General features: G+C 36.2%; 1 protein-coding gene across 2 annotated transcripts in view; it reads right to left on the reverse strand.

The window, feature by feature from the left end:
* Positions 1-1,425: 1,425 nt before the first annotated feature.
* Positions 1,426-16,661, reverse strand: part of NR1D2 (nuclear receptor subfamily 1 group D member 2) — a 29,434-nt gene continuing 14,198 nt past the window's right edge. Inside the window, exons 5-9 of one of the 2 annotated variants that reach the window (XM_081825756.1) lie at positions 15,360-15,979; positions 13,467-13,652; positions 11,224-11,434; positions 7,285-7,354; positions 4,710-4,846 (exon numbers count right to left, since the gene is read on the reverse strand). In XM_081825756.1, the coding sequence (XP_081681882.1) occupies positions 7,326-7,354; positions 11,224-11,434; positions 13,467-13,652; positions 15,360-15,979 (1,046 nt within the window). In that variant the 3' untranslated portion in view covers positions 4,710-4,846; positions 7,285-7,325. Of the gene's footprint in view, positions 4,847-7,284; positions 7,355-11,223; positions 11,435-13,466; positions 13,653-15,359; positions 15,980-16,661 lie in introns of both variants that reach the window. The other variant, XM_006745047.3, reaches the window with a different exon arrangement.

Consider the following 16,661-nt stretch of genomic DNA (forward strand, 5'->3'; position numbering starts at 1 on the left):
CCAGTAGGAAAACAGAGAAAGAAAATTTGAAACACCATTTTCATCCCAGGTATTTGAGTCTTCTTTGAAACACTGGTCTCACCCTCTTTAGTAATTTATATTAAAATGCTGATTTTTGAGACCATCTTTACGTTCTTGGCAACGTGCCCCATAGAAAGCAATTTTTTTTTTTAAAGAGTTCATTTATTTGACGGAGAGAGACACAGGGAGAGAGGGAACACAAGCAGGGGGAGTGGGAGAGGGAGAAGCAGGCTCCCCGCAGAGCAGGGAGCCCGACATGGTGCTCAATCCCAGGACCCCAGGATCATGACCTGAGCCAAAGGCAGACACTTAACTGAGCCACCCAGCCACCCCAGAACTTTTGACATTGTGAAGAGCAACTCTGATGTGACTACTAGAACACAGGCCATAGTTGTTGCTAAACCTTTAGACAGACCAAGAATTAAGAAAAGCAAATGTGACAAATTTTAACAGGCCCAAATGAGTGTGAAACTAAAACCAGATCCATGAATTGGCTGTCTTCACTCATTCACTCACATGCAGCACTTCCAAAATTCAAAAGGAATTTAATCTATTTTGTTTTTCATCAACCACACATTTATTTAGAGCTCAATGTTTATTATACTTGGCTATGCTAGTGCAAAAATGGGACAAAATACAAATTTGTACAATAATCCACAGAATATGATCAATATCCTGATCAACATCCAAAGTGGGTTAACGTTTTTTCTCCTGAAAGCATACCTTCCAAGGAGCCCCAAGAAGTGCTCAACACAGAAAAAGGGGTGGGGGGGCGCTACCTGGAAGAGGAAGTTTGGGAAAGACTGCATCCCACTAAGCCCTTCCTAAAAGAACTCACGATACACACTTGCTCATTAGAGAATGGGACTGACATAAAGACATCTCAGTAACCTTGTTAACCCAGCATTTCCAAGTTTATTCAATCAAGGAGACCAATTCTCCCACCTAACATCTATTATCATCCTCAGAATAGTGGGTATTACTGGTCTAGGAAACAACTGTAGTGAATGCAGATTTAAGTACCTGGCCTCAACTTCGCCAGCATGGCTACAACCCCTGGGAAAGGGGAAAGGAGGTGGTGGTCTTTCTGAGGCATCTTATCCCATCCATAGCCAAGGCTGAGTCTTGGCTAGATCAAGCACCCCCTTCTTCTCTCACTAACCCCTTCTAAGAATGATTACCTTACCAGATAGAGCGAACCACTATTCAGCTGTCATTATAGAAAACCCAACAACCCTTGCTGGACTCACTAAACAAACTAAAATCCAAAGAGCCCTGCATATATACGTTCCACCATGCTGAGTCAGAGATTTAGGTTAAGATGTACTGCTATGCTCAGGGGAAAGTAGTAAATTAAATTAAGAGTCTTACAAAAAACACCGAGATAGATACCAAAAACCACACTTGGTTAGAAATAATATTTATTATCCCCTCCCCCCATGTACAGATTACTTTTCAGAAACATGAAGATATTATCCATGTCCTCATCAATAAGTTTGTAGAAAATAAACTTAATTCATATCTTGACAATATATTTCTATCACTTTTTTTTAAACAATAGCCATTTTATTTTTCCACGTTAGTTCAAGAATAGCTTCAAGTTTTATGTTTTGAATCAAATCAAGACAATCTTTGTTTATAGGCAATTTCCTGACAGATCCCATCCCCCCAACCCCTAAAAAAAATTCTATATCCTAAGTGATAAACTCTTCTTGTACATTCAGCAAACTTTATATTGGAAAAGAAAAAGAATAACTGAGATAGGTACTTACTCTCGTGCACAGTAATAAATCTAGCTGAGCTTCTACACCTTGCTTTGCAATGATGTTTACATAAAATAAATCATTTCTTATCAAGTTACAATGGTAATTTCTTGAAATGTAGATACAAAAGCTATACACTTAATCCACTGAAATTGCCTTCTAATTTTTTTTAATCTGTAATTAAACCATCGCCCTAAGGAAAAGCTTCAACTCAAGAAGATGTTTCCCCTTTCCCTCAGCTATTTCTAAAGCTTGAATCCTCTCTCAGATCATGTGAAGAGATACATTAAAAGCACAGAAAAAAAAATGTTTTAGCTTGCTAACATAATGCCCTTAAGTTTGCTGACATAATGCCCATATTTTAATTTAAAATGTAAAATCAGAGTTAAAGCATCACTTAATTCATACAGTACATTATCAATTAATCAACAGTGTCCCACCGACCCAGAAGTTTTCCAAACTGGTTGTCTTCCCCACATTAAGTTTCTACCCAATGACTCAATCAAAGAATGTGCTTATAATAGGCTGCTGGTTTAATTTTAGTAGTTTTAATATTGGGCTATTTTCAAATATAGAGATGCTACAAATGGCACATGAACTATTATTTTTGTTTCCCATTACCTACAGGAAGAATTTGTTCAAATAAAATCTTACAAGACAAAATGCGAACCTATATATACCTATATATAGATGTATACATGTATATATTGAACCTAACTAAAGTTTTATAAGCAATACTAACATAGTTCTGGTTACACATTTCCTAAAGACAGTAATTGTTTTAAAGATAACATGTTATAAAGAGGCTTATGCAAAAGGCAAAAACTAAGAATAAACATGATCTTTGAGGTTTTCAGGATTACTTCAAAAAGCCGTTTCTATCCCCCATAGAAGAAAACTATGCATTTATCTTAAGAAAAAAAATTATAAAAAGATAATGCTATCGTAAAGAATTCACAAAAACTATACTGTATATCCCATAAAAGTCTTAACCTATGTAAGGTAAATCACAATTATGGTTTATACTGTATGACAGACATCACCATCACCCTTCCTCTTTAATAATGAGAGGATTTAACTTCTTTTTTTGACTTACTTAACAAGTGCCACAGAAATTCAAGTCCCAGTAGCAACAAGTTAAACAAGATTACAAAATAAGGCATTCTGCTCACATGTCATTAAAGTAACAGGCTGAGTATAGTAAAGCGGGCTCTTTCCATTCTTAAAGTTTTATATAATCCAAAAATTATACAGAAGGCAATCTTTTCCAAAAAATTCCAATTAATTGCTATTTTCCAGGGAAACAGAAAAACATACATAAAATCCTCAACTTTGGCTGTTTCTCCCACTGCCATAAGCAGAGGCTGATCTTCTCTATTTAATAAAGCCCAATATTAGAAATGTGGATGAAATGTCTCTGTACCACTTCTAAGTCTGTAGGTCTCACACACTAAATGATTTTTCAAATTACAGAGTAAATCTAATTTGACAAAATCCCTGTAGTGTTATTTAGGAAAAAAAAAACAGTGGACTCAAAACACATTTGCACACAAATGCATACATACATACACACTCTCTCTCACACACACACACACACACACACCACACGCAGGACCAACACATTAAACAGTTTTCTTAAAACATTGATTGGTTCTCCAAAAAGAATCAAAATATTTATCAAGCTGCAGCATGTATATAAGGGGCAGCAATGTAACCTTTTTTAGTACAAGGTAAGAATCTGAATGAACTTTTAAACTAGTACCTTGAACCAAAGATTTAACCAAAGATGAACTCTAAAATATGTATTTTTTGAAATCTGGACTCAACTGCCTGTTGTACTTTTACATTAAGTGCTGCTTAAATAAAAATAGAGCATAAGTTCAATAATCTACTGTCTAAACATTTAAAGCAATGGTTATGTCATCAACAGGTAAAATGCACCTAATTTGAGTCTTTGACACCACTTGTTTTAAGTTTACTGTATGATAAAGTTCTTCACAGTTTAAAATATTGTGAAGAAATGTGTTTATGTATAACTATATTCACATAGATATTATGTACATACTATATATTTGATGTACCCATAAATTTTAAATATGTGTGTGCCAGGAGGATACCCCACACATATGCAGGAACCCTGAATAATAGGTTGGTGTGGACTGTGAAATGATTTCTCAGAAATACTTAGAAATAAGGGAAGAATATTATGAATAATTATAATAACAAAAAATTTACCTTATTTACATAGTGCCTATCTCCCAAGAGGTAAATATGCTTTATAGACATTTTTTAGTATCTGTGAGGTGGGGCATTAAGTACACTATCAATTTTCATTTTCCACAACCAACTAACCTGCCCGGGATCATACACTTTAACAAGCGGCAGAACAAAATACAGACATGAAGATCTCCTAACTTGCAATGTCTCCAATTACCAGATCAAATGGTCTTGTGGTGAAATCAAGCCTTCCTCATACAAGAGAATTTCTACCACAAAGGATTAATTTTTAAGTTCTCACATATTTGTGATTGTGCGCTATATTTATACCACAGGGAGATCAAAATGATTTTTGGTTTTGGCAGATGAAAAAGTCTAACATTCAGTGTGACTATAATTCAGTGTAACTTCTCCAGTTTAAGTGCGACACAGCTGATTGGTCTATAGGGGAAATGCGGTCAATGTCTAACCATGGCTGGAGAAACCTCAATCCAAACAGCTACTGCATGATTACAGAGATAGCCTACAATCTTGTGTTGTCTTAAAGGTCTTTTCTATCTCCACATATGGTATACACATATAAATAAGCATTTTAGCACAAAAGGTACAGTTAGCATGAATCAGTTCATGTTTAAATAAACAAAGGCCTTAGGGGTGAACTTTAAAGGCCAAGAGCTCCTCAGAGTGCATGTTGTTTAAAGATCGAAGATCTGGCAACTTCAGAAGAAGTTTTGTAAAAATAGAGGCCTCGTTTGGATGGTTTTTCATTATTAAGGTCCTTAGTGCGCGGATGAGAGTTTCCTGCAAAGCCTCCACAGAGTTGACGTTTTCTATTCCAGATCGATCTAAAAGAGAGTAATGAATAGACAGACATGAATAAGAGGACATGTTATTAACATTAAATATAAAGAGAAAATATTAAATATAAATATAATTCTTGCTCATAAATCTCATTAATGAATCCAAAACAAGGTTTTATACATTGGAATGAAGGCAAAAGATAGTTGACAACATTTTTTAAATCCCAATGGCAAATTTCTGTACCTGTTTGTTATATTATAAAGAGATACCACACAGTACACTTGATAAATCAAAATTCTTTAGTATTTTGTTCACAAAACTAGAGGTTCTGATTTTTAAAATTAGATGCCATCTGCTAATTTCAACTGCTCCTGACAAAATAAAATGAATACTGTAGTTTACAAATATATTTTTTTCTTCATATGGAATACATCCACATTTGTATGTTACCATGTATGGCAGGCAATCTCTAAAATGGCAACCTCATCCTGGTATCCACACCCTTGTGTATCCCTTTTCCCTTGAGTGGGCTAGACTTACTGGCTCACTACTGATGAATAAAATATTAGATTACAAAAAAAAAAAAAATGGCTTCCATATTCGACATACTTCCTCTGAGAAAAGCCAGATGCCAGGTGCCATGATGCAAGCTGCCTATGAGGTGGCCCATATGCTAAGGAAATGACGGTTGTCTCAAGCCAACAGCCAGCAAAGAACTGAGCCACTCAGTCCAACATCCTGCAAGGAAATAACTCCTGCCACAACCACATGAATAAGCCTAGAAGCAGATCCTTCCTTAGCTGAGCCTTCATAGTCGACCACAGCCCTGCTCACAGTTTGACTACAATCTCCCAAGAAACCTTGAGCCAGAGGCACCCATCTAAGCCATTACCCATATTCCTAATCCTCAGAAACTGTGAGATAATAAATATTTGCATTTTTAAGCCAGTAAGTTTTAAGGTAATTTGTTATGCAGTAATAGATAACTAATACACTATGCAACTTTATTACCTAGTTATATTAACCTGCATTCATTTCCATTTAACATACCGTGTTTATTAAGCTCGTCATACAAAATGTTAATAAACTAGTAATGTAGTATAAGCCAGCATTAAAGGAAAGTATCTTAAAATTTTTATTTTTATTTTGTTTTAATTTTATTTACTTATTCATGAGAGACAGAGAGAGAGAGAAAGGCAGAGGGAGAAGCAGGCTCCCAAAGAGCAGGGAGTCCGATGCGGGACTCGATCCCAGGACCCCGAGATCATGACCTGAGCCGAAGGCAGACGCTTAACCATCTGAGCCACCCAGGTGCCCCGGAAAGTATCTTAAAATTAATGCTGTTTGCCCATGGACTTTTTTTTTTTTAATCATCAAGGGCTATTTCTTCCCTTTACAATAGGAGGCAGTAGAGCACAAGAAATACTCAATGGCTCCTAGTATAGGGAGGTGTAATTAGTAAGAAAGATACTGCGAGGGAAGTAAAAATCTCTGGCCATTCACACCCTTTTTATTCATTATTCACAAGGGTATTTATGCTCTGCATTGTAACTGGTAGCTAAAAAGGCCACTTGCAATGCAAACACTAAAATTTCATAGTAAAGGGAAAAGTTTAACTCTAAATGCAGAAAAAAATGATGAAAACTGGTTTATCTTACATTTAATAAAATGTGGATTATTATTCAACTATGTGCTAATTATTACAGAAAAACAAACAATTTGAATGTTGACTATTGGTTTGGGGGGTCATATGCTTTCAGACAAAATTGTTACATGGACAAAAGACCTCTTAACATTTGACTGTGGTCATACAATCATAAGGGCCATATAAAACTACTTAAATAAGTCGTCAATAATGCTTCCAAGAGTCTCCCTTGCTTTCAATCAAGTAATTGTTTTCCTCAACATCCTTGCAATTTATTAATTCCCTCACCAAACACTTACTGAATGTCTATGGCTACATATGGGATAGGTGCTAGGGAATTAGCAGTCAACATAACCAACCAAAACTCCTTCCCTGAGAGAGCTCTTCTAGCAGAAGAAAATGCCTGGTTTGAATCATATCATCAGTAATTTACAATACCAACAACCGGGAAAAGAATGACAGTGAGCCCTACAAACAAAATAATCTAGATAAGCAGAGAAGGATACCTGAGTTGGAACTAGTATTTTGAGTCTTTCAGTGAATACTCTGTGTTGGAAAGACCTATGCTTCTTCTATACAACTCACAACTTTAGGAAAATGGATTCTTATACCTAAAAATGTAAATTTTTCTAAAATCGCAATTTCTAAAACCATGATTTCATGATTTCAAGGCCAAATAACCTACCTACAAATCTAGCTGGATCATAAACAATAATCCTCTAGAAACTGTAACAATAGAATGTACAGATTGAAATGAAAATTAATCTTCTAAATGGTGTATTAAATGCTACCCTACTTACTTTATAGTTTATAGTATAGTTTTAATTCACAATATACCTGTCCTCTGCTTCCTCAAGCTTAGAGAAGTTCTTCATCCCTCACCACCAAATCTCACCAAATCTCCTCTCTATGAACATACACAAGATGGAAGTCAAATTCCTTCCACAAAAACCTCTATGAGGACAAGTAAAATCCATATCCAGATGAACTTTGTTCTCACACCTATATGCCTGTCCCTAATCCTCAACCGCAAGTGACTGCTGCCATTTCACACAATCTAAAGAAGAATTTACCTTCCAGGTATAATTCCCTTTTTCTCCATGATATCAAGAGTCTTCTAACCTCACAGGCAAACATCATGTCTGAGATTCTCTCTACCTTAGCAGCTAGAGCTATTCTGTTAACAAGCAGTATAGCAGAAAGGCTGTGAAGCTAGACTAACAGTTCAAATGCATGCTCAGCCAATTTTTTAAAATGCACAATCTTGAGCATATTAATCCTTCTGTTCCTCAAATTTCTAGCCTGTATTTGAGAATAACATATCCTAGCTCACATCAGAGGTCTGTTGTAAGGATAAAATTATATAATGAGATCTAGAAACTAACTAGCACTTTTTCTGACAACCACCAAAACAAAACCCAGATGGTAACTGTAGATTCCAAGAAAAACAAAAAGTTACTTTAAATATAAAGCAAATATAATGGTTGCTTAATTCTAAGCAATTAACAGAGAATATAAATAATCCATTTGTTATCTGATACTTGGAACATTCCCCCTTGGGAGGCACAGGTTTAGGGCAAGATTTATACTGCCTTGGGGCGCCTAGATGGCTCAGTCAGTTAGGCATCTGCCTTCAGCTCAGGTCATGATCTCAGGGTCCTGGGATCGCCCACATTGTCACGTTGTCAGGTTCCTCGCTCAGCAGGAAGTCTGCTTGTCCCCCTCACTCTTCCTCTGCCCCCCCTTCCACTGCTCATGCTGTCTTTCTCTCTCAAATAAAATTAAAAAAAAAAAAATTTATTATTACCTTGTCTACCATTTCAACCCCGCTATGTGAACACTGTACTATTTACATAATCCTAATACTGTAAATGAATATTTTTTACTTTTCAATATTTAGAATCATCTGATAAAGCATGGAAACTAATCACACCTATAGAACATAATGTAAATATTTTCATTCTTGACAATGTAAAAGAAATGGCATAGCAAAAGAAGCCAGGATATGGAAGAAGGATACTGTCTTCCTGTCTAAGGAGAAGATTCAATCTAAACTATCTGAGAGATTATGTAAAAATGAAGAGTCAAAGAATGCGAGCATATTACAATTTTATATAAAACAAAGCAACATAAAAATAAAACTTATAAAAAGAAGATACTTTTGTCAGTTATATCTACTCAATAAAAAGAGGTATAAACACAGTATTTAGAAGTGAGTGGGCAACTGTCAGAACAATTAAGAAGAAAGATGGTTAGAATTCTAGTTCTCTGAAGAGTAGGCTGGGAGAAGGAAGGAGAGACTTTTATCCTCCTCTATAATTTCTGAATATTATTTTCCTATACAGATACTGTTTTAAAAATAACAATAGTCCTTTTTAGGTGGTGAAGATTTAAGTTTGACATGAACACTATCATATGTTTAAGTGAAAGCAACGTACTATTTTAAAATGCATGAAACTGTGCACGTGTATGTGTTGCTTGTATACCTTCATATAGACAGACAGAACAAAAATAAGAATGCATTATATTCTTCTATAATCAATCTTTTCCACTTGGTATGTCAAGTATTTTTTTATGTACCATAAATCAGTAAGCAGGCAAATGGTACATGGATGGACAGGTGAACAGATAGAGACCCCCTAATGTTGACAGTGATCTTTTTTGGTAGCAATATTATCATCTTTATGTTCATCTTAGTATTTTCTACTTTTGCAAAAAACCCATATTCTTCTTATGATCAGTAAACAAGGCTTTTTCAAAAGGAGATTAAAACAAAATAAAATTATGTTCACTTGGTAGAAAATATAAATAAATAGCACATTTCCTGGTACAGAGCTCCTCCTTATCCCCTGCCACCATTTCTTCCTTTTCACCATCTCTGACACAGTCCCTCCTGCTTCACCTCCTCTACTACACCTATCTCAGGAGAGTTCACTCCACTGCCTCCTACCTGAGGTTAAACAGCCTCTCAATCTGACTCTCCAGCTCTAATCACTTGTCTAATCCGCCTAAGATAAACATGCAGAAATTCTAATGTCAGACCATCACTTTGTTATGCCTCATCATTCCCCTACACTGACTTTCCACTGCCCCATATTTCATTTAAAACTTCTCTGCTTAGTTCTCCTCGAAGTCATTCCGTAACCTGGTGCCCCTTCAACTCATAAGCCTTCTGTCCCTTTCCTCCTTGATGTACACTTTGGGCTTTAGCCACCTGCCCCTACTCTACCTCATGCTCTCCCAAGTTGCTCCATCACTGTTTTGATGGGAAAATCTACTAACCCATCCTTCAAATTCCAGCTCTACTTCCGTCTTCCCCACAAAGCTTTCTCAGGTAATTTCCTTCCTAGAACCCCTACTTCCTCAGTCAGAACCACATGGCTTAATACCATAAAGCTTTTTGTGTTATTTCTGTCTCTCCAAATAAAACATAAATGCTTGGAGAACAAGCTTGTGTCTTAATGCTTGTTGTCTCCCCCCTCGCACATATTGATCAGATAAAGAAATTAACAAGTATGGATTACCTTTAGTTTCACAATAATAGATTAATCTGATGTCAACTCAAACCATTAATGATTACTTATCAAGAGAATGCAAAATGGTAGGTAAAGTGCAAGAGGCATTAATTACAAGGTTACTAAGAAAATAGGTATCCCTTATTAACCTGTTAACTTTCATACTATTCCATATCATAAGTGCATTTTTAGTTACCTAGGTAGAGATGATCAGAATAGGTAGCCAAGTTATGCTTCCAAATGACATAAGTCTTTATTTATACCACTGATGTACAGGTCCTTTAAGATATACAAAAAACTTATAGGAGTTACTGATTTACAGTTTAGCCACATAAGCAGGGGTTATAACTTATATTTTATAACCCCCACAGTACCTGGTACAATGGCTTTTACACAGTAGGAAGCAAATAGGCAACTTAAAGTAAGTCATATCAAAATACTGTAAAATTCTCAACAAATGTATTAAAATAAAGTTAGTGATACCTAAAAATGGCTGGTACTTACTTATATATCCCCAGGAAAGTCACTGTGTATCAATTTCCCATTTGCTATTATCTTAATAGCAATTATCTAAATTGAAATGTTGGCCAGAAATAGCTATAATGCAAGGTGGCAGGGAAATTGGAAAACATCATCAATGACTCATATAAATAAACATTAAATGTTAGGACTCAAAAATCTCTGTCACTCATTCAAACAGTAACTAAGTACCTATTCTGTGCCAGACCCCAGGCTGGCTCACATGGTACAATCCCTTCCTTCCACAGGATAAGGAAACCAAGACCCAAAAGAACAGAATTATTTACACAAGTCACACAGAAAATTCAGTGGCAAAGCTGGGTAAAAGCCTACTCGTAATTCACCAATTTTTGGAACAAACCACACTAATATATCTTGATAATTTTAACATTTTCAAGTAATACACATTTTAATTAAAACTTAAATTCGTATCAGAACCACTTAATGTTCCAAAAATTAAATCCACAAAAATAACAATTTAGACTTGTAAAAATTATGAGCAGAAGTTTAAAGACTAAGACTTGTGGTCAATGTGAGGCCTAGATCTAAACATCATTTTATTACTATACAGCACTTTTTGAATTTTTACTGTCTAATTATGCAAAAATAACAGATTCACACAGTCCAGCATCTGCTTAAGGCCCTCTCGCCTTATAAATAGCTTGCTGGAACATAGTTCCACCTTCTCCCCACTTGGTAACTGTATTCTGGGTGCGGCACAATTTTGAACCAGCCTGCTTACCTGCAGATACCAGGACAACAGCTGTAAACAAACTCATCTCTTCATCACTAAGTTGGAGGGCATTTAGCTTCTCACTAAATTCAAACATAGAGTTTAGCAGATCCCCTGCTCCCATTGAGTGTAAATCATCGACACTGTATTTCTTTCCACTTAAAAAGGTGACCGTACGCTCCTTTGCGTCAAACAACGACGCAAACCGTACCATTAAAACCTGGAAAGAAAAAAAAAAAGACTTAAATGTATTTGAAAGAGTTCAGTACTAATACTAAGACAATATTCAGTATTCAAGTCAATTAAGAAACATCCTACATATAAAAGAAAGTTGTAAAAGAAAAACCAAGTTTATTTTTACCCAGAGCCATTTCCTTAAGGCAAATTCTCTACCAAAACAATAAATATCCCAAGAACATCAAAAAAATTCCAGCCACCAGTGGCAAAATACTTGAGTCCTATGATACTCTGAAACTCTATTAATAAAGATTCTGAAAAGCAAATATAAAATTAAAGCAGGCAATAATGCCAAGAAATCTGAAACTGGGCCTTGGCCAAAGGCATTAAAGAAACTCTTTAAGGGGGCGCCTGGGTGGCTCAGTCGTTAAGAAACTCTTTAAGCTACCAAGTATACCACATGGTCTCTAAACCATAAAGTAAAAAGAGCAGTATTTCAATGCAACAACACTTAGAGACATCAAAACACCAAATGCAGCCAAGGCAAATGCAGCGGGTAAACTCTAATTAGACTATTTTAAAAAACCATAACCCAAAGAGACAATATACAAAGGAAACTATTACAGTAGAAGTGTTCCAGACACCAAGTTGTATTTCAAATCCAAACCAAATCAGTCAACAACTGCTTATCTACAGCACTCCCCTCCTAGAGTAAATGGCAACACCTAGGTCACATACTTCTCTCATAACCAGAGGAATACTGAACAAACACCTCCCCTTTGCAATTTTCCCAAAGACTTGTTTTATTCAAGACAATCCAAAGAGAGTGAGCCTTCTATGAAGATGGCACTAACTAGAACACAGCAATCCCAACACAAATCACAAGGTGGAAAGAACACAAGTGCTAGAGTCTGGGATTTGTGTTATGGTCCTCTGTCAGAAATTTATTGGTAATCCCAGAAAAATCTCTTCACCTCTCTGGACCACAATTACTTAACCTCAAAAAATGGACGAACTGAACTTGATCACTGACACCCCTCTTAAGATTTAGAGTTTAAATCTTACCTCTAATGTTTTCCTTTACATTGAAAATCCTAACCTAACAGCTTTACTTTTAAATTATACCATAGGTATTTTATTTATGAATATGGCTCCTTCTCCATTCTGGTCCAGGTGCCCCCGTAAACAGAGCATAAGGCAAAAGTTTATGCAGAATGTGCAGTACCATATGTGAGAACAGGTTTGAGGAAAAAGGAAATGAGACTGGGAAGGGATGACAGCAAATTATCAGAGGAAGAATTACTGAGCTAGCCACCACTCAGTATCATTAACAACTGAGAGCTCAGTCTGTGGGACCAGCAGGGAAAAGTGAAAATATATCCCGATTCCCGTCCCCCACTGATCTAAGACGTGGCCCACTAGACACCAACTTCCACCCACCACGCTGCATTTCAGAATAATGTTTAAGTGAGCTCTGAGCAAGTCCTGAGGCTCCTCACACTTCAGCAGCACCAGGGAAGCCCTGAGGAAGATAGGTGGGAGGCACCTAACACAGCACAGAGACAGGCACTCTGTGTCCTACTCAGGTTAGCAACAGTAGCTGCCCCAAGTCCAGGCAGAATGCATCACAGCAAGAGAAGCCAGAGGAAAAAAAGTAGCAAGGATTCTGGATGAGGTGAAGCCAACAGAGTCTAAAGTAGCACGTAAGACACGTCTCACATAACCCCGAAATATTCTACAATCTCCTTAAAGAGAAAAACCACATTCTATTTACTCTTTGTACTCTGTACTGAAACACCAGGCTAGGCTTTCAGACCCTGCCTGCGGTCCTCACCTGAAAATAATACTAGAACCTGGAGGAAGTCTGTATGCTGAGAACACAGAGCAGTTGTATTTCAAGTCCTAAGAATCTCTGGATTTATCTCATTTCTTCCCAAGATTCTGAGATGGTTATTCTTTTGTTGGTAATTTCAGCCTCTGGACTATAAATACTTCTTTAGAAAAGAATGAAACGATACATGAAAATAAAATACTACACCCACCCTGCATCGATATTCTAGATAAATAAAACCTACCTCAAAAGTCCCAGCCTTCAAAAGGTTGACCTGGTCATGCTGAGAGAGATCTCTGAATCCAGGAATACGTTTTGCAAATTCCACCACTTCTTTCACTGCTGGGGTGAAGCTCATTGAAAATTCTTCCCAGATTTCATGACCAGATTTATGAGGATCCACATATGGAGACTTACTCATTGGACAAACCTAGCATGCACAAAACAGAAAAACTCTTAAATTGTGAGAGATGGTAAAGAAACTTCAAAAGTGGTATCTCGATCATTGGAAACCCCAATGTGAAAATAACTCTCAGACACAGGTAAAATCTACTAATAGTAACACTTTCTCTTCTTGCTACTTGCCTTACGTTAGAAAGCCTCACGGCAACCTAGTCTGAACAGCAATTAACGCATCATAAAAGAGGTAGGCTAAGCTATTTCAAAAACCTATGGCATGGGTTTAAGAATTTTTGTTTTTGTTTTTAAACACTGCTGCCACCTGATGCTGGTTTTGAGATTTTCAAACAAATTCATACATACTTCATTGTCAATCCTATATTCATTAGTTGTGGCAGATATTACAGTTACTATTTCTTAGATAAGGAAATGAGATTCTAAGAAGTTTATCTAAATACAGCTAGAAGTCACAGGCCTAGAACTCAATATTTAGTTAATATTTCAAAACTCACTTTTTTCCAAATGGCACAATTACAGTATTATAATTTCAAAGGACAGTGAGATGCCTCACTTTTTTAAAAAGGTCATTAACCATTTATTTCATAAACAGTGGTGTGACTACTGGCCTCCACTTGTTCAATTAGGAAACAATGATGGGAGATACAAGGGGCAGCTTTTACATAAGGATTGGTGAGGAAAAACCAGGAAGCCAAAGAAGGTATAAGAACACTAAAAAGATTATGAACATTCACTGTATATTCTATTAGTAAAATCGCCTTTAAATTTTCACTAAATCCATAGGAGATCCAGGAATGGGATGATTCTATAACCATGGAGAATACCACAAAATTAGAACCTAAATGCTTACAGATTTTTTCCCTCCTTAAGGCAGCCACTAAGTCTAATAAAATATAAGGTCACCTTTCAGACCCATGGAATCAAATCCTTGCAAGTGACAAAAAAAAAAACAACAAAAGAATTGGGGTAGAGTCAGCTATTTTGAAAATGAAAAAAGAAGACTTTAATTACCTGGATGTAGAAAATACCAAGCACTATCAAAGGACCTCATGGTTTATACTGGAAATGGTGCAGTACTGCTGTTTTTGATGAAATTTTGGCTGAACATAAACACTGTACTTTCATGTAGACTGTTGTATTTGATTAAAAAAAAAAAACTTGAATAACATTAACTCATCTCATAAGATGAAGTCTGAGAAAATCCTTATAAACCAGCGTATTAAAATATTCCTAAATTCTCAAACAGTAAAACATCTATCAATGTTCTATATTCAAAGACCTTTTTGCATTATAATGGTTAAAGAAAACACTTTCCATAGAAATCAAAGGATTACTAACTGTGGCAAACTAAATGATCAGCCCTTTGAGAAAATCCCAAAGCTAGTAAGATAGTGATTAATCAGAATGCTTAAATTTTGAAAGGGATTTCTAAGAATTAAAGGACCAATTCTACATGATCCATATTTTATATAAAATCCTAATCCCAACCATAATATCAATCAAATCATATGCTTTTACCTAGTTCTGTGTGAATTAGGTCAATCAACAAATGATGTTATTAGAAGTATTTAACTTAAAATATTGCACAAAACTGATTCTGTAAGTCTCAAGTTTTGACACCACCCCTGCCCCTGAAGTTGGTATACTGCCCCCAAATAAAAGAAAACCTTCAAAAGCCATCCTTGAGGCAAGTTGGGCAAAAAAATCGATTTCACTATACCAGATGCATTCTCCCTCCAGTGTTGCACAGGTAACTATTCTTGTTCTCATTCTGAGAAAATCCATCTATCGAAACTCTATCACATACTCGTTGAGTATAAGCATTGGAGAAGTTCATACAATGTCCATTTGCAATACAAATGGCATGCCCATTTGGGTAATGCATTATGTTCCTCCCTTTGTACTGTCCATTGAGGTGCTGCTGGCTCTCACTACATGGAAAATGGTTGCTAAGCCCACTGCCACAATGGTCATGATTTAAATTATATTGCTCCATGCTCTTGGGAATTCGTTCTCTCTGAGGCTGCATGGTCTCTGCTGAGTTTTCTCGTTGCTCTTGATTATACATAAAGGTATCCTTGTGCGCCCTGGTCACCATGCCAATCACTTCATCCTTTGCAAAATCAGAAGAGGGAGAAGAGCTTTTGATGTTTTCTTGTTCCAGCTGGGGCTTGGGTCGCAGCTGTTCCTGGGCTGGTAAGGCTGTCTGTTCATGATGTTCTAATGTGTCATTCTGCAAATGACCACTGAACTGGCTGTTCATCATGGTCTTCATCGCACTCTGCATTTCAATTAGCATCCTCTGTTTTTCACGCTTAGGAATGCGACCAAACCGAACAGCTATTGAAGAAAAAGATATTTTAACATCTATATTCTAAGTAAGAGCTGTTTATACAAATGAATAGCACCAAATTATCTCTGTTAACTATGGCCTCTAGTGATACAAATAAAAAATATCTGTATGTCTCTGGCCCAAAGTATTCTAAATTTGCTGGCTATATTTTTGATGTACATAGGAAGTGAAAAGGAGAAAAATTTTTCATTTTTCTCCCAAAACAAAGCTAAGAGAAGATCTATGTCTTGGGTATTTTAGAAGCAAAGTTTTAAAAATTTGAAATTAACTAGTAAAAATCATAGTTTGAAACAGATCAGCATTACTACACAGCACCTATTAACAAGGCTGAAGGCTGGGTTCTTAAGAAGGCACATGGGATTCAGCTACCCATAGCCATTAATGTTAATGGAACCTAGTAGGTACAAGCACTCCCTGAACATCTAACCTTTGTCAATTCATTTTTGTAACCCTATTCTCAAGACCCAACTATTAAATGATTTGCTCTTTTTCCAGCTTCTTAAAAAAGAAAATCTTTTTAAAAAATTTTTTAATTAAAAAAAAAACACAGTCAATAGAAATGTAGTTATTGAAAATTTGCTGGATTTTAATTAAAATCAATGAAACAAAAATTAAATCATTCATCCTCCACTATTTTAGAGGCCAAGTTTTAGAATGTGTTCTGTCTCC

This window comes from Leptonychotes weddellii, chromosome 1, assembly GCF_054177405.1.
Source record: "Leptonychotes weddellii isolate Sample4059 chromosome 1, ASM5417740v2, whole genome shotgun sequence".
NCBI lineage: Eukaryota > Metazoa > Chordata > Mammalia > Carnivora > Phocidae > Leptonychotes > Leptonychotes weddellii.